The 25,791-nt window shown below is 38.7% G+C and overlaps 2 protein-coding genes and 1 long non-coding RNA gene across 7 annotated transcripts in view; 2 read left to right on the top strand and 1 right to left on the bottom strand.

Annotated features, from left to right (window-relative positions):
• The window catches only part of SEPTIN7 (septin 7), a 182,322-nt gene that overhangs the window by 111,451 nt on the left and 45,080 nt on the right, over window positions 1–25,791 (bottom strand). The gene's annotated exons all lie outside the window — the stretch shown is intronic.
• HERPUD2 (HERPUD family member 2) lies at window positions 4,086–24,735 on the top strand. Of its 4 annotated transcripts, none has more exons than XM_077178385.1 (9): window positions 4,086–4,786; window positions 10,137–10,214; window positions 13,541–13,654; window positions 15,637–15,794; window positions 20,631–20,717; window positions 21,353–21,475; window positions 21,776–22,099; window positions 23,307–23,394; window positions 23,729–24,735. In XM_077178385.1, the coding sequence occupies exons 1-9, from the start codon at window positions 4,640–4,642 to the stop codon at window positions 23,888–23,890; spliced, it is 1,281 nt and encodes a 426-aa protein (XP_077034500.1). In that variant the 5' UTR covers window positions 4,086–4,639; the 3' UTR covers window positions 23,891–24,735. The 4 variants fall into 4 exon arrangements, with proteins under 4 accessions (XP_077034500.1, XP_077034505.1, XP_077034491.1 ...); XM_077178376.1 differs by having other exon boundaries at window positions 4,088–4,786; window positions 23,280–23,394; XM_077178390.1 differs by lacking the exon at window positions 10,137–10,214 and having other exon boundaries at window positions 23,280–23,394.
• Window positions 15,801–18,794, top strand: LOC143694100 (uncharacterized). Its single transcript, XR_013182309.1, has 2 exons — window positions 15,801–16,259; window positions 16,293–18,794. It is a non-coding gene; the product is annotated as an uncharacterized LOC143694100 (long non-coding RNA).

The raw sequence follows: 25,791 nt of genomic DNA, 5'->3' as shown, positions 1-25,791 counted from the left end.
AGGAGATGATACACACTTCCAGAGTGAGAAAACCCATGTGAACATGACCTTTCCCTTAGTTTTCTCAAGGAATAAACCACTCTGGCTGCATGTATACAACTGAACAGAGCAAAAACAGCACAAACCCACTCTTTCTTCCCCGTCAATCAAGTTTTCCAAATCATTAACTGAAATGTAAATTCTGTGGTTTATAAGAAAAAAATCTTGGCAAGGACTGAAATACTGATTTTCTCAAACTCATTTGTTCTGGAGAAGGAATGTGGGAATCCTTGCGATTGTTCCATGGTAAGGCAGAGTTTTTAAAAAGTCTTGGAGAAAACTGATGTGTCTGAGCATAGAGATTCTCAAGTTCTTTCTGGTTGTCATCCCACATACAGGTCAGACATTTCACATGACCCCTACTATTAGTATAAATAACAGAAGAGGCTGAATTTGTTAGTTGCAACTCAGCTTGTAACTCAGCTTGCAACTGCTGTGATTTTACTTCATGTTACAGTGCCTAAGCTGTGCCCTGCTGGCTTCTGCAGAGGAATGAAAGAAAGAAAGGATCCAAGTTTTTGGACTGCATACTACCTTATCAGGAGATAAATAAATTAATAAAAATAATGTAGAAACAGAGATGGTATTTTACTGCCAATAACTTGAGATTTTTGAGCTATTCCAGCATGATAAATGGATATTAGCATGGACTAGAATCATAGAATATCCTGAATTGGAAGGGACCCATTGGAAGGATCATTGAGTCCAACTCCTGCCCCTGCACAGGACACCCCAAGAGTCACACTATGTGCCCGAGAGCATTGTCCAAACATTTCTTGAACTCTGTCAGGGTGGTGCTGTGACCACTTCCCTGGGCAGCCTGTTCCAGCACACAACCACCCTCTGGTGGCTGCCCAACCTAAACCTCCCCTGGCACAGCTTCCTGCTGTTCCTTCAGGCCCTACCATTGGTCACCACAGAGAAGAGATCAGTGCCTGCCCCACTGCTTCCCCTTGTGAGGAAGTTGCAATCAGGGCTCCCCTCAGTCTCCTTCAGGCTGAACAAGTCAAGTGACCTCAGCCACCCTCTGTATGAGTTCCCCCTCTAGGCCACCATCTTCATTCCCCCTCGGTCACCATCTTCATGGCCCCTTTTGGATGTTCTCTAATAATTTAATTCTACATGTATCTTCTGTGCCTTAGTTAAGAGCCTGGAGATGCAGGATCTCATAGACTATGAATTTCCTTGTGGATAGGCTAGTGGCTGTATAAGAAGGCCCAACTCTCAAATTAAGTACCTGCTTTAGACATTTCAAGAGTCAGAAGATGATCTCCTCAGTCTTTTATAACATTTTATTGCATGAATTCCTTTACAAAAAAGAATAGTTTTGGCATTCTTTAAGATGTGCCGTAATTTTTCCTCTGGACTACAGAGATGTCACAGATGATAGAAATATGCAAATTATTACTGTGGATGTGTCAAGGTATGTCAAGCCAGAGAAGTATTAAGAATAATGACATAATTTATTGCATGTTAAAATATCAAATGGACTCTTGGTGTGATATGATACCTCACAATCTATATTCAAAGACATTTATGCCCCCATGGCAGGGGTTTGGAATGATCTTTAAGGTTCCTTCCAACACAAATCATTCTATAATTCTATGAGTCTGATTTTCTGGAGCATAAATAAATGCTGAGCCATTTTTACAAGGTTTTAAGTTTTAATCCTAAAATGAGATTGTTGCAAGTGTCATGCTGCCCTCCATGGCCCTGTGCACAGTACAAGGATCTGCTCACAGAGCTGGCACACCATGCAGCTTCTAAAATGCCACCACCAAAGGGATCTTACTGTTCTCAGGTTCTAACTCAGGAGATTTCTCAGTCATCCCAAGTCTGAAATTTTGTATAGTAGTTAAAATGTGCACTGTAGAAATACTGTGTGTATTTACAGATCATCAAATTGTCAAGCAATAAAATTTCAACCACTCTGAATGAAAAATTCTATGGAATTGCCTTGATTTTTGCATATCAATTCTTCCAAGTGCCCATGATCAGCTAGCTGATCCATTGCCTTATGTACAAATATCTGCCAGGTGTTTGGAAATTCTAGTTTATTCTTGGAAATTCCAGTTTATTCTTGGAAATTCCAGTTTATTCTTGGAAATTCCCAGGAATTCCAAGTACATACTCTGGTAGTGACAGCATGATCAGAATTTCAAGAGCAAACAATTGCTCTTATAGAACAAGGCAGGGAAATGGGAAGCTGGTATGAGCATGACAAGTGTTGTAGCTGAAGGTGCTGTCAAATACCAGTTGTCCACATTTACAATTTGATAAGCCATCTCAAAGACAACAGGTGCTGTAGGAACATGCTTGAGGTCTCATGCCCCGTCTCAAACATGAGGTTTGCAAAGGTGTGGTTGTACAGAAAGGTAATTAAAAGTCAATAAACATAAAAATAAGGACTGTTTCCTCTTCTTTTGCAAATTCTAACATTAGTTGTCTGCATCCGTGTTTTATTTAAACAGGAGAATTGGGTCCTGGGGGCTAATGATATTCCTTCAGGCTTTTCTTTTTATCTTTCCCTTCAGAAGCTGGAGTTCCTTATGGTCCTCTCTTCATTAGCAAACTTCTTCCTGCCTCTCTCCAGCTTAATTAAAGGTCTGATTCTTTGGCATTAAAGGGACATTATCTACTGGAAAAATCAAACCTGAAACTCTTGAGCCATCTGTAGCTACATTCAGTGTTTGATGACAGAAGGGAATAGAAGGAAATATTGTTTATTTGTTCAAGAGACAATTTGGGTTTTTATAACCTTTTAAAAATTTTTGTCAAGTTAATGAGGCCAACTTTTACTGTAAAAATTCAGTAGAAGTATAATGAACTGAACTTTTCCCTTATTCATTGTAATTTATCCATCCACCTTGATGGTTATCCTTTGAAGTATTTTCTTCCCAGCAACTGAAAAATCACATTGATGATTAAAAGTTTGCAGTGTTAACCTGGAAATTTAGAAGCTTATTTTATGGTTTTGGACAGAATTCTTGAGCAACATAAGGGGTCCATATTGAGACAAGTGTTATTTAATAACTCCATTAATGATATAAACAAAGGGACTGAGTGCACTCTCAGCAAATGTGCCAATGACACCAGGCTGAGTGATGCCGCGATGCCATCCAGAGGGAGCTGGACAAGCTCGAGAAGTGGGCCCATAGGAATCTAGTGAGATTTAAGAAGACCAAGTGCAAGGTGCTGCACCTGGGTTAGGGCAACCCCTGGTATCAGCACAGGCTGGGGGATGAACTGATGGAGAACAGCCCTGGGGAGGAGGATCTGGGGGAGCTCATGGATGAAGAGGCTGGACACGACCCAGCAATGTGCATCTGCAGCCCAGAAAGCCAAACGTGTCCTGAGCTGCATCCAGAGCAGCGTGGCCAGCAGGGCAAGGGAAGGGATTCTGTCCCTCTGCTCTGCTCTGCTGAGACCCCACCTGCAGGGCTGCATTGGCTCTGGGGTCCCAGCACAGGAAGGACACGGACCTGTTGGAGTGAGTCCAGGGCAGGCAACCAAGACAATTAGAGGGATGGAGCAGCTCTCCTAGAAAAAATGGCTGATAGTGGGGTTGGTTCAGCATGAAGAAGAGAAAACTTGATCTAGGGTCACCTAATTGCAGCATTCCAGTAACTGAAGGGAACCTGCAAGAAAGCAGGAGAGGGACTATTTACAAGGGCATGTAGTGACAGGACAAGGAGGAATGGATTCAAATAAAAAGAGGGTAGGTTTAGATTAAATACACAAGGAGGAAAATTTTTACTGTGAAGGTGATGAGGCACTGGCACAAGTTGCCCAGGAAAGTTGTGGATGCCACATCCTGGGTACTGCTCAAGGCCGGGCTGGATGGGGCTCCGAGCAACCTGGGCCTACAGCAAGATGTCCCTGCCCTTGGCAAGGGGCTTGGAACCAGATGATCTTTAAGATCCCTTCCAACCCAAACTATTCTGTGATTTGGTGATTCTTTGCGATTCAGTGGCCTCCAGTCTGGTTATAAAACAGCATTTCCTGACGTCACAAGGGCATTTGGGCTAACTACACTGCGGCATTCCCACGCAACGGTGACGGATGCAAGACACACAAGCAGCAAAGCTTTAATTCCCATGCTCAGAAGCATTTAAGCCTTCTAGTCGCTGAGACCTTCTTGTGAATGAGCCCAGCGACCCGAGCAGCCGGCGAACGCCCACACCCCGCACGGCGGCCCACGGCCTCGGCCCCCGCCCGCCATTGCGGCCCGCGGGCGCCCCCGGGTGCCGCTGGGCGGGAGCGGCGGGGGGCGGGGGCAGCGGCGCCGCCGCTTCCGGCCTCCATTTTACGCGGCGGCAGCGGCCGGAGGCCGAGGTGGTGTTGCGGGTGGAGGGTTCGGCCTGTACGGGTGCGTTCCGGGTGCCGTGTTGCTTCTTCTTCCTTGGGCGTGGTGGACGAGGTTGTGATATCCTGTGGCTGCGGTCGGAGTGCCAGCGCGGGGATGGGCTCCCCCAGCTCTCCCGAGAAGTTCGGCTCCGGCCACTGAACCCGCCCGGAGCCCCCCGAAAGGTTCGCGGGTCGTGTCCCCGGGGAGGAGGAGGAGGAGAGCGGGGCAGGGCCGGCCGGCCCCGCGGGCAGCATGGACCAGAGCGTGGTGGAGCACCCGGTGACCCTCATCATCAAGGCCCCCAACCAGAAATACACCGACCAGACCATCAGCTGCTTTCTGGAGTGGACTGTGGGCAAGCTGAAGTCCCACCTCTCCAAGGTGTACCCCAGTAAGCCGGTAAGTTGTTGGCCAGCCCTTTTCCCTCGCCTTGTCGGTAAGGCTGGCACTGCGGCGACTTGGGGACAGGCGGTCAAGACTTCCCTTTTAAGCCTTGTTAAATAAACAAACAAGAGCCCTGCTGCCGAAGAGTGAGCTGCGTGAAGGCGATGGCCGGCCCTCTGCTTTCAGGGAAGTTGGCAGTGTAATAAATACGAAGCTGCTCTTTTACATCGTGTGACAAGATCGCAGTGTAGCATCCTGAAAGGCGATATCGCTAAAGATGCTTACTAATGCTTCACTTATCTTTTATTTGGGAACTGAGATTTAGGTATCTCAGTTAACTGAATTTGAGACTGATTTTTGTAAATCTAAGAGCACTGGCTAAGAGTTCTGTCTGTTCTCAAGTACAAGTGATATACTTAGGGTTAACAGGATCTAGGGAATTCATTGAGGTGTGGAGCAGATAGATGTTTATTCATAAAATCATTTGAAATTATGTAGCTGAACAACCTCCAAAATTATTTCCTCTTTGAAAAGCCATTTTTCTTGAGATTGTGCTGAAAATTCTGCTATCAGGTCTTATACGAACTTGTGTGACAGCTGTGACTGTATTTTGAAACAATACCTATAGCTTTTTTTGTTTCTGAGGGGAATACGGTTTGTTTCTGAATTCCTCCTAAATTGTAAATGTGGCAGTTAAAAGGGGCTATGAAAAAAGCATAGGCAATAGATAATAATACTGTATATGTGTAGAATGGCAGTCGTGCAGATCTGTATATTTAAAAATTTGTTCCAGAGAAGTGTATGAGAACTGCAGCAGCATGCGGGGCCTACAACCAGGCTTTAGAAAACACCAGAAGAAGGTGGCATTTATATTTTAAATTATTTTTCACCTAGTTCAGTAGAAGAATTACTGTCATTGTTGATTTTTTTGACATGGAAAAGTAAAATGGTTGCTTTGTCTCAAAAAGGGTTTCTGCCTTTTGGGGAAAGAAGAAGAAAAGCAGCCAACAACTTGGTCTGTGTCACTGGTACATTGACATCTGTTAAACAGTTGTGAGAGTTTGTGAATATAGTTATTGCTGTGGGTAATTCGCTGCTGAAAGAGCCGATCTGCTGTGGAAAACAAAAATACCACTCAGCTGATTGCTACTTTGTCCTCCTCACTAGAATTTCCTCCAGTGACGTGTTTGTGAAACACTAGTTTTCTTACTCATCCTATGAATGATCTTGCTAAATTCAGCTCCTGAAAGGGAAGAACCATAATGAACAAGAGCTCTGCATGTTGCACTGTCGGCTTTAAACAGCAGTATAGTGTTAAATTTCAGTTTCCTGAAACATCTTTCTTCTGTTGAAAATAGATTCCTCAACATGCCTCTCAGTATTACATGAGTAGTTCAGCACACCCAAGTTTGTTCTGGGTTAAAGAATGGGGAGTTTCTTTAATGAGAACTGTCTCAGTAATTCCAATTTTATTTGCATTTACTGCACTTGCAGTTAAACTAATAACTGAACACAGTATTTTTATTTCATAGGACCTTTCAAATTAAAGTAATAACATGGGAGAGGAGAAAGGTGTTTAATAGCATAGCTCCTATGTATAGTGAAATCAAAAAGTATATTTTTGGCTCAATATATTTTGAGTGCTACTGCTTTTTTCAAATGTAAGTCCTTTTGCTTTTAGGAGCTCCCCTCCCCCTCCCCTTGTTTTTTTTGGTTTTTTTTTTCCTTTTAAATCAGATCAGTGTTAAAAGCTTGATTTCTCTGTTCCCTCACTATGATAGGTCCTGGAAGTAATTTCTATTAGAATGCTATTTTAAGGTGGTGGGAGTACACCAGAACACAGAGACTCTGCAGGCCTTGGAGTGTTCTTGAAAGGTGTAAAATAGAAGTCAGTTGCTGTCACTGCTGTACATAGTATTTCAAGTTTTCTGTGTGAATTGAACCTCATTCTTGTTTGTGCATCTGTAAATTATTCAGTAAATTATGATAACTGTAAGTGTCCTAATTAAATTTACAATTTATTCAGAGTATTTAGAAAGTGAGGTGATTAGAATAGGCAAATGAGAAGTTAGGTCTTGAGGCAGTATTTTCCAGATTAATTTGTGTAAATTACTTGCCTAAATACATACAAATTTCAAATACAGGCAGATTTAGATCGGTTTAGTTGTTATTAAAGTTGATACACTTCACGAAGTAAGTACTTGCATAAGCTAAATAGGTTCAGAAGGGTGTTAAATTATGTTTGTAAGCCTTAACCAAGATTCACATTTTTCAGTACTTTTGCTCCCTGTCTGGACCAGTTTTCGCAGCTAGAGTACTGCAGTTACGATGTCCCTAAATGAAATACTTATGTAGAATAACACAAGGCTCTTGTAAAATCAGCCTGGGTGTCTCAGTCTGGCAGATCCTACCTTCAGTGCATTAAGTGCTGCATTGATTACACCATAAACAGTAATTGAAAACTGCTATTTCTCATTTCCCACAGTACCTGTCATTAGCATTTGCCTACAGTTCTCACCAGATGTGGTTGTCTGGATTTTTATTAGCTATGGAAGAATGGGAGAGAGGCTTAGTGAACTAAAATAATACCTGTCTGGTAGCTGCAACTGTATAGCTCAGAGATCACCTGTGTTCCTACAGAACATTGCTACACTGTCTTAGGTTTGGTGTTTGGTAATCTGCTGGACATAGCTAGTTTGGACTAAGCATTGCAAAAGAAGTCTTGCATGAAAAATGGAGGAAAAAATTCCAAACCAGTAGCTCTGGAGTTCTTAGTTTTGAATACATACATTTCGGATTTTGATCTGCAAACTGTCTCCCATCTCACTCTAGGTTCTAGAATAATTTTTTCTCATGTCATGTGCTTTCTTCTGAAAATGGGGCTACTCTAATTATGTGGTTTGAGGTGTTTTTCCATCACAGTTCAGTGTTTCAGCTAGCAGTGAGCGTCCTGTTCTTGAAGCAGGAGGTGTGGTACTGACATTTCCTCTGGCAGAGGATGAGTTGAATGCCTTTTCCATTTACTTTGGCATATATGTGAACTACTGTGTTTTCACATTTATTACCTCTTCTTCCATCTGTATTAAAAAAAAAGTCCATTTCAGAATTACAGGCTTTCAACCTGAGAATTGCAAGTGATAATCCTTTAGTTCTCAGGCAGTTGTTTAATTTATGAAGGGAGGAGCATGGGGTTTAAGGCCTCATCTTCCCCATTAAAGTACTGAACATATGCTTAACCTTTTCTTTTGTGGTCTTACCGTAGGGAGTTAAAATGCATTACTGAAGGCTGTGTAGTCAGCTTTGAGGGGCTGTTTTAATCTTGCCAGTTTCACCTCTGTAAAATACTCATATTTAAAAGTGACTTGTATCTTGTTTGAGAAAATACTTTAATGAGAGGGGGTGGAAGAGGGGCTAGTTCATGAGGTACTAAAGAGAACAATTGAAAGTGACCATGTAGAAAGCCCCATTAGAGTGAGATAGGCAAAACAACACTCTAGTGCTATGCTGGATGGTGATTTAAAGATTTGGAGTTTGAAGAGTTTTTGCTGTTGGGCTTTCCTTGTTTTAAATGCTTATCTGTTCTTACTAATCTCCAGATAATCTGTCTCAGGACCCAGAAACAAGGATTCTTAAAATTTTTCTTCTGATTGCACTGGTCAGTCTAAAGCAACAAGTCTCCAATTTACAGGAAATTAAAGTTTTCTTTAATCTTGATGCTTAAATTCTGATTTTTCAGTCCTTTCCCAAACACAGAATGCAAGCTTGCATTCTGCTGGTAGCCTGTTCGTGATTGAAGGGCGCAACAAAATGGTATACCTCAAAAGAAGTTACTGATATGAGTCAGGCTTTTTTTTTTGTTTTAAATGTAAATAGAAACAGTACATCATTGTTGTTGAATGTATTGCAGTATTTTATCAATTTGAGCTGCAAATAACTAGTTCCCCATGTTGGGAGACATAAAAATACTGTCCAAGGCCACTAATTAAAAATACAGAAAAATGCAGAACAGTAGAGAAAATGAGTCTTAAATAGAAGTGATAAACAGTTCTGCACAGTATGTGGCAGGTTATTTAAAAAAAAAAAAAAAAAACCAACATGTATTTAATCATGAATGGCTAGTTTGGCTTTGGGAAAAAAGTTAAAGCTTCAGATTTACTGAGTACTTATTACCCTTATTTGCTTTGAATATCTGTTTTGTTCTTATGATATGACCTTTTTTTTCCCAGGTAGAAAAAACCCAAACAGTTTTGTAACATTTCTGTATTCTGCTGAATTATTTTGGATCTGTAGAAGCCTATTGCAAGAAGAAAAAAGTCAAAACTTATGTGAAAGCTTTTCCTAATCAGAGAGATCTGGGGCTCAGCTATTTGTCGTAGTATTAGCATGAACAAGACTGCAGGGCTGGGATAGGAAGGAGAGGTGTAAGGCTTGGTGTTTGCATGATGGGGAAATTCTTCAAATAGTTCATGCTGATAATGCATGTTTGTTCCAATGGTGTTAGGCTAGATTTGTTTGTTTAGCATTTGTGTTTCTGTGTTTTGTTGGACGAAGTAAGCTCCTTGTTTTAGCATACTGGACATCTTACTGTAGTTAGGCACCTAAAATAGTTTCCCTTAAAATAATTCTGTTGTTATTTCTATCGTGTGGATTAGTCCAAAGTTATTAAAATATGAACAGTATATAATTTGTTAAAAAAAATAAAATCTTTGTTTACAATACTAGATTGTTTTAAACTGTGAAACTGTAAGAATAGGAAAAAAAGCTTACCCAGGTTGGAAGGCTACCTTACAAAAAAAAACTTCTGCTGATTCTTGCTTTTGAATGCTTTCCTTCTTGTTTTTTTTTAATGATGTTATTTTTGGTTTTGTGTCTTTTTGATTTTTTTTTTTCCTGCAGGGGGTTTGAGGGTGGGGGCAAGGACTAATAACAGAAAGTCCTTGTTGAAAAAGACTGAAATGTGTGCTCTTCTCTGTATTTTAATTGGCATTCCATTGTTCTGCTAACTTTCTTTGCTCCAGCCACTTCTCCATCTTTATTTTCAGAAGGTGACTGGGACCAGGAGCAGGGTAAAGAACAAATGACTAAAAGACAGGAATTTTTGAATGTACTTGAAAGTTTTCTTGACAAGCATTTACCCTTAAGTGTTGTTAATTGTTATGGCACTCTTGCTGAGTGCTTAATAGCATAATTCTTTTTCAGAAGTAATTTGTGAGTTGGACTTGTGAAGCCTCTGAAATGTTTTTAAGTCTCTCTGTTGGTGATTGGACTTAACATTTGCAGATGAGAAAATTCCTTTTATCTCCAGCTATATACCTGTGCAGCAGGAAAAAAAAGCTAAATTCCTTTCTTTGTCCCCATCTCCTAGTCTACAAAGGATCAGAGACTGGTGTATTCTGGCAGACTGCTTCCTGATCATCTGCAGCTGAAAGATGTTCTCAGAAAAGTAAGCTCTATATCAACACCATACAATATTTGATCAAACCCTGTCTTTGGGAAATAGGAATTTAGATTTGTGTTATTTAAGTTAAAATTATCATTGTTGTATTGAGAGATGTAACTATATAATGTTGCTATGTTCTGGAAAATGTATTTTCAGGCGTGCCTTGTGTGTAGGATTATGATATTGTGGATTGAGGAGGTGTTTCCAATTGGTGGGAGAGCAAGTAGGCTATGCTAAGTCCCAAGCAAGTGATATGTTGTGTCATGGAATGATTTGTGTTGGAGGGGACCTTATAGATGTTGTAATTACAGCTCTCCTGCTTTGGGCAGGGCCACCTTCCACTAGACCACGTTGCTTAGAGCTCTAACCTGGCCTTGACTTTTTTGGACAGTTACCACTGTCACATAAATGGAATTATACAGCATATTTGTGTTGATTTGGGACATCATTTAAATTCTCAAAGAGGTTTAAATCCAGAAGTTATGTCAAAAATGGCATTTGTATAAACAGATAAAGAGTAATATATTAATTATGGAGAAGCAAGAATTCTCAATTCTTGAGTAATTTCCCGGGAAGGGAAAACTTTCTTGGTTTTGATTTGGCAGCTGTTAACCATTCCTGATGATGTTTCAAACTTTGTTGGTTCTTGGCTCTTTTCATTTCATACTTTAAAAAAAATTCTCTTGGTTCCTATTGGAACAAATAATTCTATTAGTCTAATTTTGGATTCTTCAGTCAACATTTAGATCCCAGTTCTGAATATGTGTGACATCTCAGGCACACATGCACTTGGTTTTTCAAACTGACTCAAATAGCTTGGATTGATGATACCAGGTAATCAAACTTCATTAATTCAGGAATGTTCTTAAAAATGCATAGAACAAGATATTTAGAGTAGATTATAAAGAACTTTTCTTTCAATTTTGATGGTGACCGGAAACATGATGCATTATGTTGAGTTGTCTAAATTCTTTGTAAACAGCTCAGGATGAATCAATAGCTGTTATTGGGGAAATGCCTTAGGTCCTTGTACAGTTTTTAATCCTATGAAATAGATGAACTCCATAATATAGTACCTGGCTGTGGGTAAGGATGGTTTTCTGTCATGTGTTGGGGTAAAAATTAATCTACGGGCCGTAAGAGTGTGTTGGTCACATTGTAAAACTTCCTGTGCAGGAAAGTCTCCAAACATGGATGGTGCTTTAGTAAAAGTGGGCACTTGAACTTCAGTATTAAGATGGAGAAACAGATGCAGAGGCATCTTGAGTATTGCTTCAGCAGACTAACACTTTATAATCTTTATTCTGAAATAGATTTTATTTAATGGAATTAAACTTCTTACCAAAGAAGGTGTTTGCAGTTTACTATGTATAGGTTTACTAGAAAACTGAAGCTGGACTGTTGCAAACCAGTGTATGCCCTGTGCCACTTAAATGTTCAAGGAAATGGTTACAAAACTTATCTCAAAGCTTAGTTTTGCTTGCTAAGTACAAAATGAAATCCAAATTCCTTAAATTCACTTGGCCTGCTTGCCATGCACTTGCTTTAGAAAATAAGATTTCAAACTTTATGTGCTAGAGGAGAAACTTTGTAATTAATGTCTTCCTTCACCATACAGGGGCTGTGCTTGACTTCAGAGTATTGGCATAGTGCTTTAATGGCATAATGGCAGTTATAGGCCTTTGGTGTAGTTAAAGAAATTCAGTGGATTTGAAAGCACACCAGCACAAAGTTAGAAATTTGTGTTGGAAGAAGAGGAGTTTTTGCGCTAAAGCTTTTGAGAGCTTTTGGAAAAATATGATTAAACTTAAATTCAGTCTCATTCTCTGCCAAAATCTTCCTACTGGATTATCTATAAATTCCTAATATTATCTGAGGACTTACTAAATCACTGAGTTTAGCTTTGTGATACTTGCTCCTTGGTACTAACCAGTGTCATTTCACCCATACAAAATACATAAAAGCTGGATGAAAGTTGTGACACTCTTCTAGCACAGTGGTGTCCAACACATTACATATGAATAGAAGTATGTTACAATAAACTGCTGCATTTGATAAAGCTGTATCCTGCAGGCTAACCAGTGGTATGTCTAGCTTTCTTTGCCTTTCCCAGGGGCATAAATTCTTATCTAGGAAGGTGATTAGTTAGGTTCGTGGCCAAAGTGCTGATCACCTGTGTTCAGGGCTTTCTGATCCTTGCTCTCACTGACTGGTAAGAAGTTACACTTATTGTAGCAGTGAGGCTGTGCTTGGGGTTAGGGGCCAGTTCATGGGAAGGCGTTTAAAGGACTGAGTGTGCATTGGCTATGCTAGCAGTAATGCACAGTGGTATGTAAAAGGATTTATCTAGTTTTCTCTATTCCTAAAGATTAAAACCATAAAAATGGGTAAATGGCTGTTACAGCACATTTATATGTAGTTTAAAAAAAACACCTCCAAATGCAGATTTTCTGAATGTCATCTCATTAAAAATGGCAGCTTGCCTGCACCATGCTGATTTCAGAAGACGATAGAGGGATGTTTTTGTTGCTCCTCTTGCTAAAAATTTAGTTACTGAGGAAGCTGCAATGTGCAATTTAAATATGAAGCCATAGCTGTTGTGTTGCTATGGCCGTGTAAGGGAGTGTTTTAATTTGGTACAGCGAAATAGCTTCAGATTGAAGTTATGGCCTTCAGATTTGGGGTGAGCATGTTCTGGTGGAATTGGCATGGCCTTGCTACAGGGCTTCAAGTTGTGGCATGCATTTGCTTCCTCATTTTCGAATATTTGGGAATACTCAAGCCCCACCTAGCACTTTGAATAGCATTCCACGAGCATGGAATATCTGCAGGGGCCTTTAGTTGCATGCAATGGCTGGCACATTGTTCCTATCTTGGTCTGCTTGTGGAATTCCAGTGCCTTCATTTTTCATGTACCCTGATGTCTCTATTCAATAACATTCTTCATAGATTTCAGTGCAACTGTAAGCATTCCTAATATTAGGTAAACTTAGCCCTGTTAAAGGTGTGAGATTTTTCCAAAATAAAAGTTTAAGCTTGTGATACACTTCCTCATGCTTTTCCTGGGTTTCTTCCATTAGTTCTGCTATACTACAGTTTTAGGGAAAACTGGGATAAAGTCAATGTTCCATATTTTATTGTGGACAGCTTCTAAGAATACATTTGCTGTGAGACAGTAAGACTCTTGTGCTGGACTCAAGTGTTGCTCTATGGTCTCTTTTGTATAAGGTTTCTTTAGTGCTTACAACTTTGAATTTTTAAAGACTTTTTTATACTTGTAAGTTTCTCCAATATTGTTGCTTTAGCTCTTTGATTTCTTTAATTTTTAGCAAGATGAATATCATATGGTTCACCTGGTATGTGCATCTCGGACACCCCCAAGTTCTCCAAAACCCAGCACCAGTAGAGAAGGTCACGGAGCATCAACCTCCAGCAGTAGCTCAGTGAGTTTTTTCATACACAGGACATGAATTCCTTCTACACTAAGGAAACTTGCCATTAATTTCTCTTTTAACTTTTCATATTTCTCTGTAAAATGGTATGTTGAAAGTAGAGCATGCTATATGAATTTGTACGATTAGACTTGATTATTTAAGGATGTAATTTTATTTAAACAAAGATGACCTTTTTTCATATTGTAATAGTTATGTTTATTAGATGATAAAGCACTATTTTTCTAAGCTACTCTTTCTTTTTAACACTGTATTGAAAAGTACACTTTCCTTTCTCTCTATATCTCTGTATCTTTGGCAGAAATTGCAGAGTGTATTCAGAATTTTAGAAAATCTAAGTTGAGACTTGTTTTGTGAAAATTTAAGAGAGACCAGTCAAAATATTGCTGTTGTCGTAAGATACAGGTGGAACTTGGCCAGGTTTTTTTGTTTGACAGGAATTGGCCAGTGTTTATGTATGAACTTGGAGCTAGTCATAGCATCTGTAAGGCAGTCAAAAGTAGCAAGTGTTCTTAACACTTTTATTAGTTAAATTGTTTACAGAACATGTTTGTTTATGGTGTTTTGAGCCTTCCTCTCCTCACACCCTCCGAAAATGATGGTGGTCTTTGTTGTATTGTATTTTAAAAGCAGTTATGGTTTCTGTTGAGAACTTGGTAGTTCTTTTTTTTCCAGAATTGGCAGTATCACTAAGCAACCCTTGAAGGTTAGTCAGAAAGGGATATGTACAATACCAGCGTAGGTACATTTCATCTGAGATGTGTGGATTGTCAGCATATGGGAAATGCCCTTTGAAGCTGTCTGCCTTCATTCTCCTGTTGACAGGGCCTGTGTCAGGCTCCTACGTGGTTGTCAGAAACATAAGCAGTTTAAGCAATAGTAGAGAGGGGACTGTGGCTGCAACATCTTTTCAAAGGTTTTATTTATATTTCTGTATACAGGCAGGACACAGGCGGCCTGCTTGGCAGGTGTTTATTGCTGTGTACATCAGTTGTCAGTGTTGTATTTGAATGACTGTATTAATGACTGCTTAAAGCAGGCAGTTTGCAAAGTGCTGAGTTCATAACACTTTGGAGGAAACAGCCTAAACCCAAAGCTTGAATGGCCTTTGTCCTTCTAGTTGTTTTTTATTTCTATTCCTCCCCACCCCCACTGGTCTAGCGGTAAATTTTTCTTGTGTTTTTTGTGGCATAGATGTCTTAAGTAATTGCACCTCCTCACTTTCTGAGTTGTCAAAGTTAAAGAGGATTTTTTTACTAAGTAACTACTACAGTAATTCTTAGCAACAGGATTTGGGGATTTATTACAACTAAACAATGCATCTCAATGGCCCCATTCTAATCTTGTTATGGTGACAGTTTAGAAGCCGGGTACCAGAGGTCTGACACTAGTTTAGATGTGTTCCTTGGAGCCTGAGTAGTTCCTAGCTGTTTCCCTATTTTCATTCATAGCCCCCTTCTAGTGATGAGTGCAGCAATTTGGATTGGGCAGCTGGCACAGGGAAGAGGGAGAAGAGTAGAAGGGGTAACTAAAGATAAGGATAGGGGAATGGTGTTTTAAGCCACTGTCTCTGAAGACAGTCATATCCTGAAGTTGCATTTATTTCTGTTAACAATAGCCCCTAGAATTTTTGTTCCTGCTAAATATTCTTTCAATTAAGTTTTAGTTTGCTTCGGCTTTTTGAAACTATGATTCCCAGTGACTTGTGGTTTTCTCTGGAAGCCATCAAGTGTTGAGTCTTTCTGAATAATTCTCTTTTTTTTTCCCCCCTCTTGCACCTGAGTACAATTTTGAATTTCTGTTTTTACTAAGGCTTGCCAGAACCAGTAAAACCACAGAAGACTTTTACCCAGTGTTTACACTCCTATTAAAACTTGTGACAAAACATTAAAGCAAGTAGTTTTTTTAAGACACTCTGGTAAATCTTATAACTGTGCCAAAGATCCACAACCTTGATTTTATTTATTTTTAAGAATTTAGACCGTTCTGGATCAACTGCTGCCTCACCCACAAACCAAGAAGCTGCTTCTACGTCTTTGAACACTAGTGCAGATGGAGTGAGGCATCGTAATCTTCCACAAGCACACAGCAATCCCATGCCAAGCCACCAGTTCCCTTATTTAATGCAAGGGTAAGTGAGACTGAAGCAATCCTCACTCTTTGATACTCTGTGCAGTGCTTTAAATGTTCAGTTGCAATTAAGTTTCTTTCAGAGTCTGGAAAACCATTTGGCTAGTTCACCTTGAAGCATAAGTTGCATTAGAAAAGTTGAAAATTAGTGGTTTTAGCCAGGAGTCAGTCAAAGAGGAAGTGCTCTTGGTGCTCCCCTTCAGACTGATTTTTGATATTATTCTTTATGCTTCCTGCCCTCAATTTTCTTGGAGTAGTGCAGCTTTAATATGTGTTGTGGATGTAGTTAGTAATGTAACTGATAGAATTATTACTTCCGGTTGTCTTTTCTGTCCTTTATTTTAGCAATCAGCACTAAATTCTTAGTGGAATCTGATGGTTTCTAGTTTTTTACACAAAAGAGATGTAATTCTTCATTTTTCCATATTTAAACTGTAGAAATAGAAATGCTAGAAATGATATGCAGGTGTTTTGAGTATGTGTAGTAAATGATATGCAGGTGTTTTGAGTATGTGTAGTGCTTGTGTATCTACAACAGAATGTTTAAGGATTTTCATACATACCAGTGAAATGTAACCAAATCTATATCAGGTCTGTTACTGCATAACTACTCAAATTCTGTTCTTTTTTTTTTTTTGTGTGTGTGCTTAAAAAGCAGCTTTAGGAATTTTAAGCCATGTGACCTTAGCAGCTGCTTAAACATGTTTTTGTTGTTAGTAGCAGTAGTAGTAGCTTCTTCCAAGGGGAAAACAGGAACATTTCTGAGTGTGTGTTCTGAGATGATAGCTGTCAGTTCTTCAGGGAGCACTTTCAAATTTCCTTTCTGACAAGGTGTTTTTCCAGTACTGTATAGATTCTAGAAACCTGCTTTGGAGAATGTTGAAACAAAAGCCCCTAAAATATGAATGTGCTAACAATAACATTGCTTCTGTTGCTGGAAAGAAAACAGATGCCAAGAGATGTTATAACTTACTAAAGCTTCAGTTTAATTCACATGCTCTCATTACAGTTAACTTAGACTTTACTCTTCTTGCTAGTTTTCATCTTGAATTTGTTAATTTTTTTTTTGTTATTATCTGAAATGTACTATCTGCTGGCAAGAATGGGTGGAGACTTGTGTTATTATGACCAAATGCATCTTCACAGACGTGGTCATACTTGCCCTTCTGACAAAGCTAGGTGACACCAGGTTGACTGTCAAGACTGCTGTTGGTGTAATGTAAATTAATTCCAGAAGCAATTTATGATGTGTTGTATGAATGACTAATCTGTAAGAAGTTTAAATATTTTTCCAGTTAGCTTTTCACATAGACATATTCTGAGTGAGTTTTTTTCAAGGGTGGTGAACTGAATAGGCTATGGACTCCAAAAGGCAGCAGAAGCATTATTTAGTCTTTGGGCTGAATTAATTTGTGTCAGTTTGGGAGACTTTGCTGTCTTGGAAAGAAGGAATAACTTGCATTAAAAATACTAAGTCTGTGACTTGCTATGTCTAGCAGGTAATGTGGATTTGTGGACCGAATGAAGTGCTGAGAACCTGACATGACTGTACATATTTTAGGGGTTTCAGTCCTACTTGGACTATTTCTAGCTTGGCTACCTGGAACAGGGTCCTGCTTGTGTTTCTGGTGCATTGGCAGTGCACCCAAACCACGTATTTCAATTTTGTGTAATCCAGAAGGAATCCAGATGGTGTTCCAAGAGCATTCTGTGGTGCAAACAGAACTGTAGTAAGAGCAAGTGACTGGAGGTTTCCAGGCGTGCATTCCTAATCTGAACAGAAATGCCAAAATAAATGAACTCTAAATAATCCTAGGCCTTTTTTTTTTGGAAAGTATTTTAATGGAATGCTGTCAGAACTTGAAGTAGATCTTTGTGGACTGTTGGATATTGGCTCTGCTCAACTTGAAATAATCTGTGCCCAGTGCCTGCTAGAGTCTGCTTGCTTCTTTAAGAGTGCTTTTTAATGCTTCAGTAGTCTTTTCAGATGCATCTGCTTTTGCTTTTAGGCACTGCTGCTTGTATTCCAGCAGTAAAAAATGCCCTCTGTTTTTTTAGCTGTCACTTAAACATCATTTGGGGCAGTGGGATCTGGCTTTAATGTAATTTATGTGCAGATCAAGACTTACTAGGAAAATGAAGATTCATAGCTGAAACTGGTGTTACTCTGTTGATTTTTCTTTTATTTTCATGACCAAGTAATTTTTATTCTTGCTATTCTTGCATGATGAAATATAGGCACTGCTGATAGGGAAAGATCACCAGGTGTTTGAAAATTTATGTAAGAGTCAGTTTCTTTGGGTGTTTTGCAATACTTGACTGACTTGTATAAATAAGTAGTGTGGATGTTAGATGATTAAATTACAGTTTTGATTTTTTTTTCAGCTCCTGGCTTAATGCTGCAGTGTGAGAGTTGAACATACTTTGGGAAAATAGCATTTAGTTCAGATTGTTGAAGTATTACAGGGAAAAAAAATTAAAACCTTCTGTTGCTTTTAAGCTTTTGCAAATGCTGTTTTTAAGAACTCCAAACTTGAGTGGAACTGGGGAAGTAGTTTATGTATGTACCAAGTGATTCTTTAGCTGTGGGGAGCCAGCACAGCGTTGCCTGCTCCAGTGGACTTTGTTGGGGATCAGGGTCTGTGCTGCAGAGGTACAAACAGAACACACGGGCTCAGCCCTGACAGGGCTCACATTTCAGACTGGAGAGCACTTGGAAGCAGTAAACAGACAAGAGACATCAAGGCAGTGGAATTATTTGTCAAGTGTGGGTGGCTCATCTAGTGAAATGCTTTTGTGTTGTGCACACAGTAATGTTTGAAAGCAAAATGACATACTGACAGCATGCAGTATATCCTAGCACATAAATACATTGCTGCATCAGTCACCTTTGCTCTGTATTTTCTTCTAAGTAGCAGGTATCATAGCGGAGGATATTGAAATGCTGCCTGAAGTTGATATTCCAGGCTTTTAAGTCTGAATAAAAATTCTTGTTTTTTCACTCGTGGTGAGCAGTATCTTTGTGATAACCTTACCTTCAAATTCAGTGCTGGTTAATTTATTTGGGTATCTTCCATAGACCAAAAGAAGTAGTTTTGTGCTTTTCAGCCATCCTGAGGAGCACTGTGTCTCTTTTCAGAATATTCTGAAGCTACCTCTACCATTTGAACTGTTTTCTGGCTTATGCAACTGTTCTTCTGTTGTCTGCTCTGCTTTGTTCTCCAGTCTTAGAATGCCTTTACAAATCCTGTTTGCTTCTTTGTTCTTACACTGTTGCTGCCATTCTTTTGATATACTCTGCTTCCTACCTCTTTCTCCTCCTTTTGGAAAAAGATGAGGAGAAAGTATTGTGCTACTTTCCTTTTTCCTTGAACAGCAAGCTGCCTTGCTTAGCTGAGAAGATCCTCTTTGTGGAGGTTCTTCTCACTGAAATACATTGTTACAGTGTAAAGAGTTGCTTCTGAATTTCATAAGCTGTCTTAATATCATGGCAGCTGTAATAGCTGTATAATTGACAACATCTGCCTCCATTTGATTTTTGATGAGCAAAGAAAATACTGCTGTACTAGCTTGCATTCTAAGTCAGAAGCCAGTTGTAAGCCAGTCTACTTTTGCTCAATTAATGGAGCCAAGTCTTGAAAAATTAAGTCTTTCTTCTCAAGAAGTCATGTCTTCTAGAAAAGCTATTGGGGAAAATAAAATTAGAAACCACCACAATATTTGAATGGGAAAGAAATCATGTGAAAGAAAAGAGCATGACAACTGAACTTCTGTGGTTTGTCTTGTTTGACTGGCTACTTAATCTACCATTAAGCTTTAAGACATCAAGAAAGCAGCTTTCAAAAGAGTTTGAAAGAAAGGCGAGGCTCAAATCCGGTGATATTTCTAAAAGATGTGTCTGTGAGAGCAAGCTTAGCCTAAGCCCTCTCAACTTTTTTTGAGGTCAACATAGCAGTTACAAGGAAGAATCCTAAAATCTGTATGTGAGAAAAGGAAGTGGCAAATTTCTTCAGAACTCACCCAGGCAAGTTGAGTAGTACTGGTTTTTGCTGACTGAGGTGGAAGTGAGTGATCCTGCCTGTTCAAAACCCCATCTGATACTCTAACTGCTTGAAATTGAGACACTGCTCAGTGATTTGTCTCAGCACAGTACTTAATGACACTCATGTCTTTAAATCATCTTTACATTTTGAGTTCAAATGTTTTGTGAATTTTGGAGGAGTCTTATCTCTCCAAGTGTATGCCAGTTCCAGGGATAGACAAACACATTCTTATAGCTTGCAATCGTAAATCATGATTAATGTTTTTCAACAGTAGCTCCATGGCATTGCTGTTTCAACACATTATTTATGCATAAATAAACAGCATCAGCAGGGCTCCTAGTTAACCCTTTCAATATTTGAAATAAACCTTGAATAATGCCTGTGACTGTTTCAGTTTGTGTTTGGTATCAGGAAAGTACTTTTGGTTATTTTTGTTTGTTTTGACAACAGTTTAGAGAAAAAAAAAGGTTATAGCTAAATGCAAACACAACAGTTTTAGCAGAGGTCATGGAGTTGCATGGCAGGTTCTTGTCCAGAATTACAGTGCAATACTTATTCATGTGTAACATGGAAAAAAGATTTTAATGTCTTCCTCCCATCTTTCTTTCTGGGCATGTCGTGTATATCTGAATGCCTGGTAGACTAATGAAATCTCTTGGTGATATCTTTGCAGGGAGTGCCTTACTTAGGGAACAGGTGTAGTCTGCAGTACAATTACAGCAGTCTCAGCTTTTGCTACCTGCAGTCTGAATAAACTTTTCTTCATGCTTTATACTCTCATGCTGTCCTGAAAGATGTCCTGGTTTACTACAGTTCACTACATCAAAATCTTTTGGGAAAGAGTTGGAAATCTTGCCAAAACATGCTATATGCTCTAGGAGGTAAGAGAGGATAAGAAGTCTAATAGCAGACAAAACCAAACAAAACTTATGTACAGGAGTTTTATCTCTCTTGCATGTGAATCAGAATCACATATGCTCAAAATATTGAAGGGGGGGAAGTAAATAAATTCTTAGTTGCAATCTTCAGAAGCTGTATCTGAAAGATTAGTTTGTTGTCTTTGCTTATGTTATTTCTTCAGGTCTCTGATCACAGTGATATTTCAGATATTGCTTCTAAAAGAAAGCTGTAGAAGATAGTGAATTTTCCCTTTAGACCTCTTGTAGACCTTTAAGGATGACCTCTGAACTTGAAAAGAATTGTATGAAAGAATTTCTGCAGTTAGCACAGTCTTGAAAAATTTCCAGCATTGTTTTGTCCCAGAGACGTAGCTAGTGCACATACTAAGTACAAAACAAAATATTCTTTCTATGGAAATAACTTTGCTTATTCATTCCTTTTATGAAAATGTGCTTTTTTGGAATGGGTTGGATGATCTCACTATATGTTATTTCAGTGTGTTATTTTAGGGGAACAAATGAGAGGAGAAATGCTACTTTAATTGTTTTTTAATACTAGCACGCTTTTTAAATATCACAATTCAGAGCTGAATATTTTTCTTTAAATCGTTTTCTAGCAACATAGGCAACCAGTTTCCAGGCCAAGGTGCTCCTGCTGGATTTTCCATGTATCCTGCATTCAGTCCCTTACAGATGATATGGTGGCAACAGATGTATGTACGTCAGTACTACATGCAATAGTAAGTCTGCATTATCTTAGTACTGAGCTACACTAGTGAAAAGAATATATTAAATGTTTTTTTCAGGATCAAAATGGCAGTGTTTATTTTGTCTAGCTCTGTTTTATACTCTGTTTTGTCCAGCAACTTATGAAATCTAGTCTTGGATTATAATTAAATTAATGTCTTAGTAAATAAAACTCTAAGGGAGAATGCAGTTTGTTCTGACATGTATTACATCTGGAACTATAGCAAAGAAGACAGGCTTAGTAATTATGGTGCATGTTTTTTGACAAACCAGGTTTATGTTTAAATTTTTAGCCAAGCTGCTGTTTCAGCCCAAGTGACTTCCAGCGCCGAGCCAGCAAGATCTGGAGTTGCCCAGGCTGTAAATTCAGAACACGCTCCTGCAAATGAGCCTGCAGCAGTGCCAAATGTAGCTGTCCAGGACAACAGGCCTGTAAACCAAAATGTTCAAATGAATGCACAGGGTGGCCCAGTAGTGAATGAAGAGGACTTCAACCGGGACTGGCTGGACTGGATGTACACATTCTCTAGAGCAGCAATTCTTCTGAGCATTGTATACTTCTATTCTTCTTTCAGTCGGTTTGTCATGGTAATGGGAGCCATGCTGCTGGTTTATTTGTGAGTACAACAGTTGAGTATAGCTGCAGATCTGAGATGTGGAGTATGGTGCTAATGTTTATTCCACTTAGAAAAAAAAATCATCCACGTGCAAAAATTTACACACTGCTCCTTTACAATAGAATGTGTCTGTTAAAAAAACAAATTTAAACAAGTAGAGAGACTGATGTGAAGAAAAGCAATTCTCAAAATGTTTTTATACTGAGCTGGATACCTCTTATACCTGAAACACAATGTTCTTACGTATTGGTGATAATAATTGATCAGTATTGTTGAAATGTAGCATTTTGGAATGAAAATTGAGAAAGCAGGGTTGTGAGGGGAAGGAAGCTCATATAAGTCAAGCATATACTTGCATAAACTTAAACTTACTGCTTGGATATGAAATTGCAGAGCAAAGCTCAAATATCTTTCCAAAATAATATATAGGGGTGTGTGCAGTAAGTTTTCTTAGGTAATGGTACTGTAATAGTGAGGTACTAGATCTGGTAGAATACGGAGACGTACAATTTTTTTAACTACATGTCATAAAGACATAAGCACATTCTGTGCTTAGTTGAGAAATACCAGTACTCTTGTCATCACTTCCTTTTGCATATGAAGATACTTTAATGATGTAAATAGAAGTGAAAAACAGAAGTAATGCTTGGTATTTTGGACTGATGTTATTCACTGAGAGTTTCCTTACACTGTAGTCTCAGTCCTAACTAGGACTGTTCTTTCATACAGGTAAGGTAATTGAAATCAGAATATAGATGCTTGGAAACGTAGGAGAGGCTTATTTTATTTACAGTGGTGATGTGGTTCAAGCATTAGATGGAATTTAAATTGCTTTTTTCCACAGCAAATTAAATTTAAACTAAGAAAATTAAGACTGGCTTTGAAAACTTTTATAACTTCAGTGCTTAAAAATGGGGAGGAAACCCATATTCTACATATTTAATCACCTAATTGTGGTACATTATTTGTCTGCTGGAACTGAGTGCTGTGAACAGCAAGACCTTAATGCCTACATTGAAGAATAGCCATTCAATTTAGTAGGATGAATTACAGAAAAATAGATGTAACCTCATTCATTTGAAAATACTTACAGAATTTGCTGCAGTAGTTAGCTGTAGAAGAAAAATCTTTTTGTTCCTTTCAAAAGAGAGGTTTTCAACTGTTCCGCTTTCTTACATAGACACCAAGCTGGATGGTTTCCCTTTAGGCAAGAGGGAGGCCAACAACAGGCAGCCAATAATGCAGAAGTGAACCGTGATGGGCAACATGCAAATAATCCTGATCTTGAAGAGATGGTGAGTAAGGGCAGATATGTCTTTTGAGACTCCTTTGTATTATATTGTGAAGTATGTTGTAGTGCCTGGACAGAAAGCCAGCTTTTGTGGAATGGAGTTGGTTTAACCAGAAGGCTTTCAGCATTGTCCTCAGGTTGTGCCTGCTGCTTAAATTCTGTATTTCTCGTCTGACAATTACTGATTGTCTCTACTTCAGTCACAGACTTTCTTCATGCTAGTTACTTCAGGAGGTTATTCTGAGAGAAGTCACTTAATGTAGGAAGATACTGCTGGTTACCTTATGTCAGAATTCTGAAAAGAAGCAGTTGAATTGCTTCAATTTCTGTTTTTAAAGGAGCGACTTATGGATGATGGGATTGATGAAGACAACGGAGAAGATGCAGGTGAAGATGGCAATACAGAGCAGCAGCCTGGATTCATGGCTTCTGCTTGGTCCTTTATCACAACCTTCTTCACATCACTGATCCCTGAAGGGCCTCCACAGGTTGGCAATTAAAGTGGAAAAAGAACTGTCAGGCAGCCTCACTAGCCATATGTAGAAGTGGAGCAGATGCTAGAGAGTGTTCTAAATACAGTGCAATTTCTGAAAATTTATAATGTTATCTTTTTGATCATGGTGTACAAAAATGTGTATTTTTTTCTTTTGGCTTTCTCATGCATTGAATATTTTAAGCACAAGTGGACTACTAAATGCTTTCTTTAAGATTCTTCTTTTTCTGAAGAATAAAATGTAAAGATATTGGTCTTCCATGTTTTGTTTTAATTTCAAATGTGTGTTACTCTGAGGCAAAGAGCTTGTATGTAATCTGCACCATTACCTCTTTAAAGAGCTGTTAAAAGTATGAACGTTGACAGACCTTTCCAAATGCTCTCTATTTACCTGAATAATGAATCTTGTGTTTGATGCAGGGTATGAATTCTCACATGGGATTTGGAACTTATATAATTCCTGAGAGAATGAAGTTAACACAAGGGTTACTTGTTAATGGCATGTTGTCTTCATGTCAGAACGTAGTAAGCTTCTTCATTTAAAAAGCTGAGAGCTTTTTCTTGAGACTGTACTGACATTCATTAAAGTTGGAGGTATTTGACAGCTCTTCAAAGACAATTGGCAGTCATGGGATAAACTTTAAATGTTTGATACATACAGTACTTTTTAAGGAGAATATAGCTGTGCTGGGGCAAAACATGTACATTAGGTTTTTTAATAAAAACTGTTATGGTAACTCTTTTGGATGTTTATATGCATATTTGAATGCAAATGGCTAAATTGTGCCTCCTTAAGGATGAGGATATGATTAATTTCAGAGTGTAATAAAGTTATCATGGTGGCATTACTGACATTGACCAAAGTGATGTGTTTGTAGCAGCGTCTATACAGTTACAAGTATGCTCTCAAGAGCAGACTATCTGTATTCTTTAACTTCATTAACCTTATTAAAACTGAGAAAAAGAAAATGGTACATGAGAGAGTAGCAGAGTGCCATGTCAGGTTTTAGGTTGCTTTCCTTAATCGTAGTCAAGAAGGTACATTTGGTTTTGTTCTTAATTCTGAAGTTATGGCATGCTCTCTAACTTAAGAATGTCTGCAAAGATTCTGTTACACTACCACCAAAGTAAAGCATGTTTGACCTCAAGTATGGGGCAAAGTTCTTGAATATTCTGAATGAGTGATAAATAGGGATTTATTTTTTGCTTGTTTTTGTTAAACTGCTATGCAGCAAAGTTTTAAACCCAAAGAAAACCTTTTAATTTTCACAAGTTTGTCAGAGGAGAAATACAGATGTAAGTCTTAAAAGCATCAGTTATGTTATTTGCTGTATAGGTAGCAATGATGAATAAGTCATTTTTAATTATGATATTTTCTTCCCATTTTTACTACAGAAAGCTGATCTTAGTTTAGGTTCTTTACTAGATATACATAAAATGGATAGACCTTGTCCATGAAAAGTTACCTTTTTTAGTTTGGCAGATGGATCTAACTTGACTAATATTTAAGGCATGGTACAAAAACGTATGTTTTTAAAGGAGTGTCACAAGTGCCTTGTATGTAATAGGCCTTACTTCTGGAATACGCTGAAGAAGTTTCATCTGTTTGACACGTGTATTCTCCTTCTCACTTTTACCAAAGTTTTTCTTTTACTATTTTTCTTTTTGTCCTTGTGTTGGCATACCTGTTAGCTGTGCAGTTATGACTGACAGTATCCAGCTATCAGAAGCCATTTGTTGCTTCTTACTGATGTTATTCAGGTTGGTTTGTTTTCCATGCTGTAGGAAGTTGATGGCAGCTCTCTGCTATTATCAGACTGGATTAAAACAGCTCATATGCTGTTACCCATGCTGTTTGGTTAAAAGCTGTAGAATTGCCACTGCTCATTTGTATTTAGACAAGGATAA

Source organism: Agelaius phoeniceus, chromosome 1 (genome assembly GCF_051311805.1).
Source record: "Agelaius phoeniceus isolate bAgePho1 chromosome 1, bAgePho1.hap1, whole genome shotgun sequence".
NCBI lineage: Eukaryota > Metazoa > Chordata > Aves > Passeriformes > Icteridae > Agelaius > Agelaius phoeniceus.
Note: the sequence above shows the minus strand (reverse complement) of the source record. Positions and strands in the feature narration are given on the sequence as shown.

Coding starts and splice junctions, on each gene's coding strand:
- HERPUD2 (XM_077178376.1), top strand. CDS start 4,640: ATGGACCAGAGCGTGGTGGAGCACCCGGTGACCCTCATCATCAAGGCC. Junction 13,655..15,636: donor CAACCTCCAGCAGTAGCTCA/GTGAGTTTTTTC, acceptor TTTATTTTTAAG/AATTTAGACCGTTCTGGATC. Junction 23,395..23,728: donor ATCCTGATCTTGAAGAGATG/GTGAGTAAGGGC, acceptor CTGTTTTTAAAG/GAGCGACTTATGGATGATGG.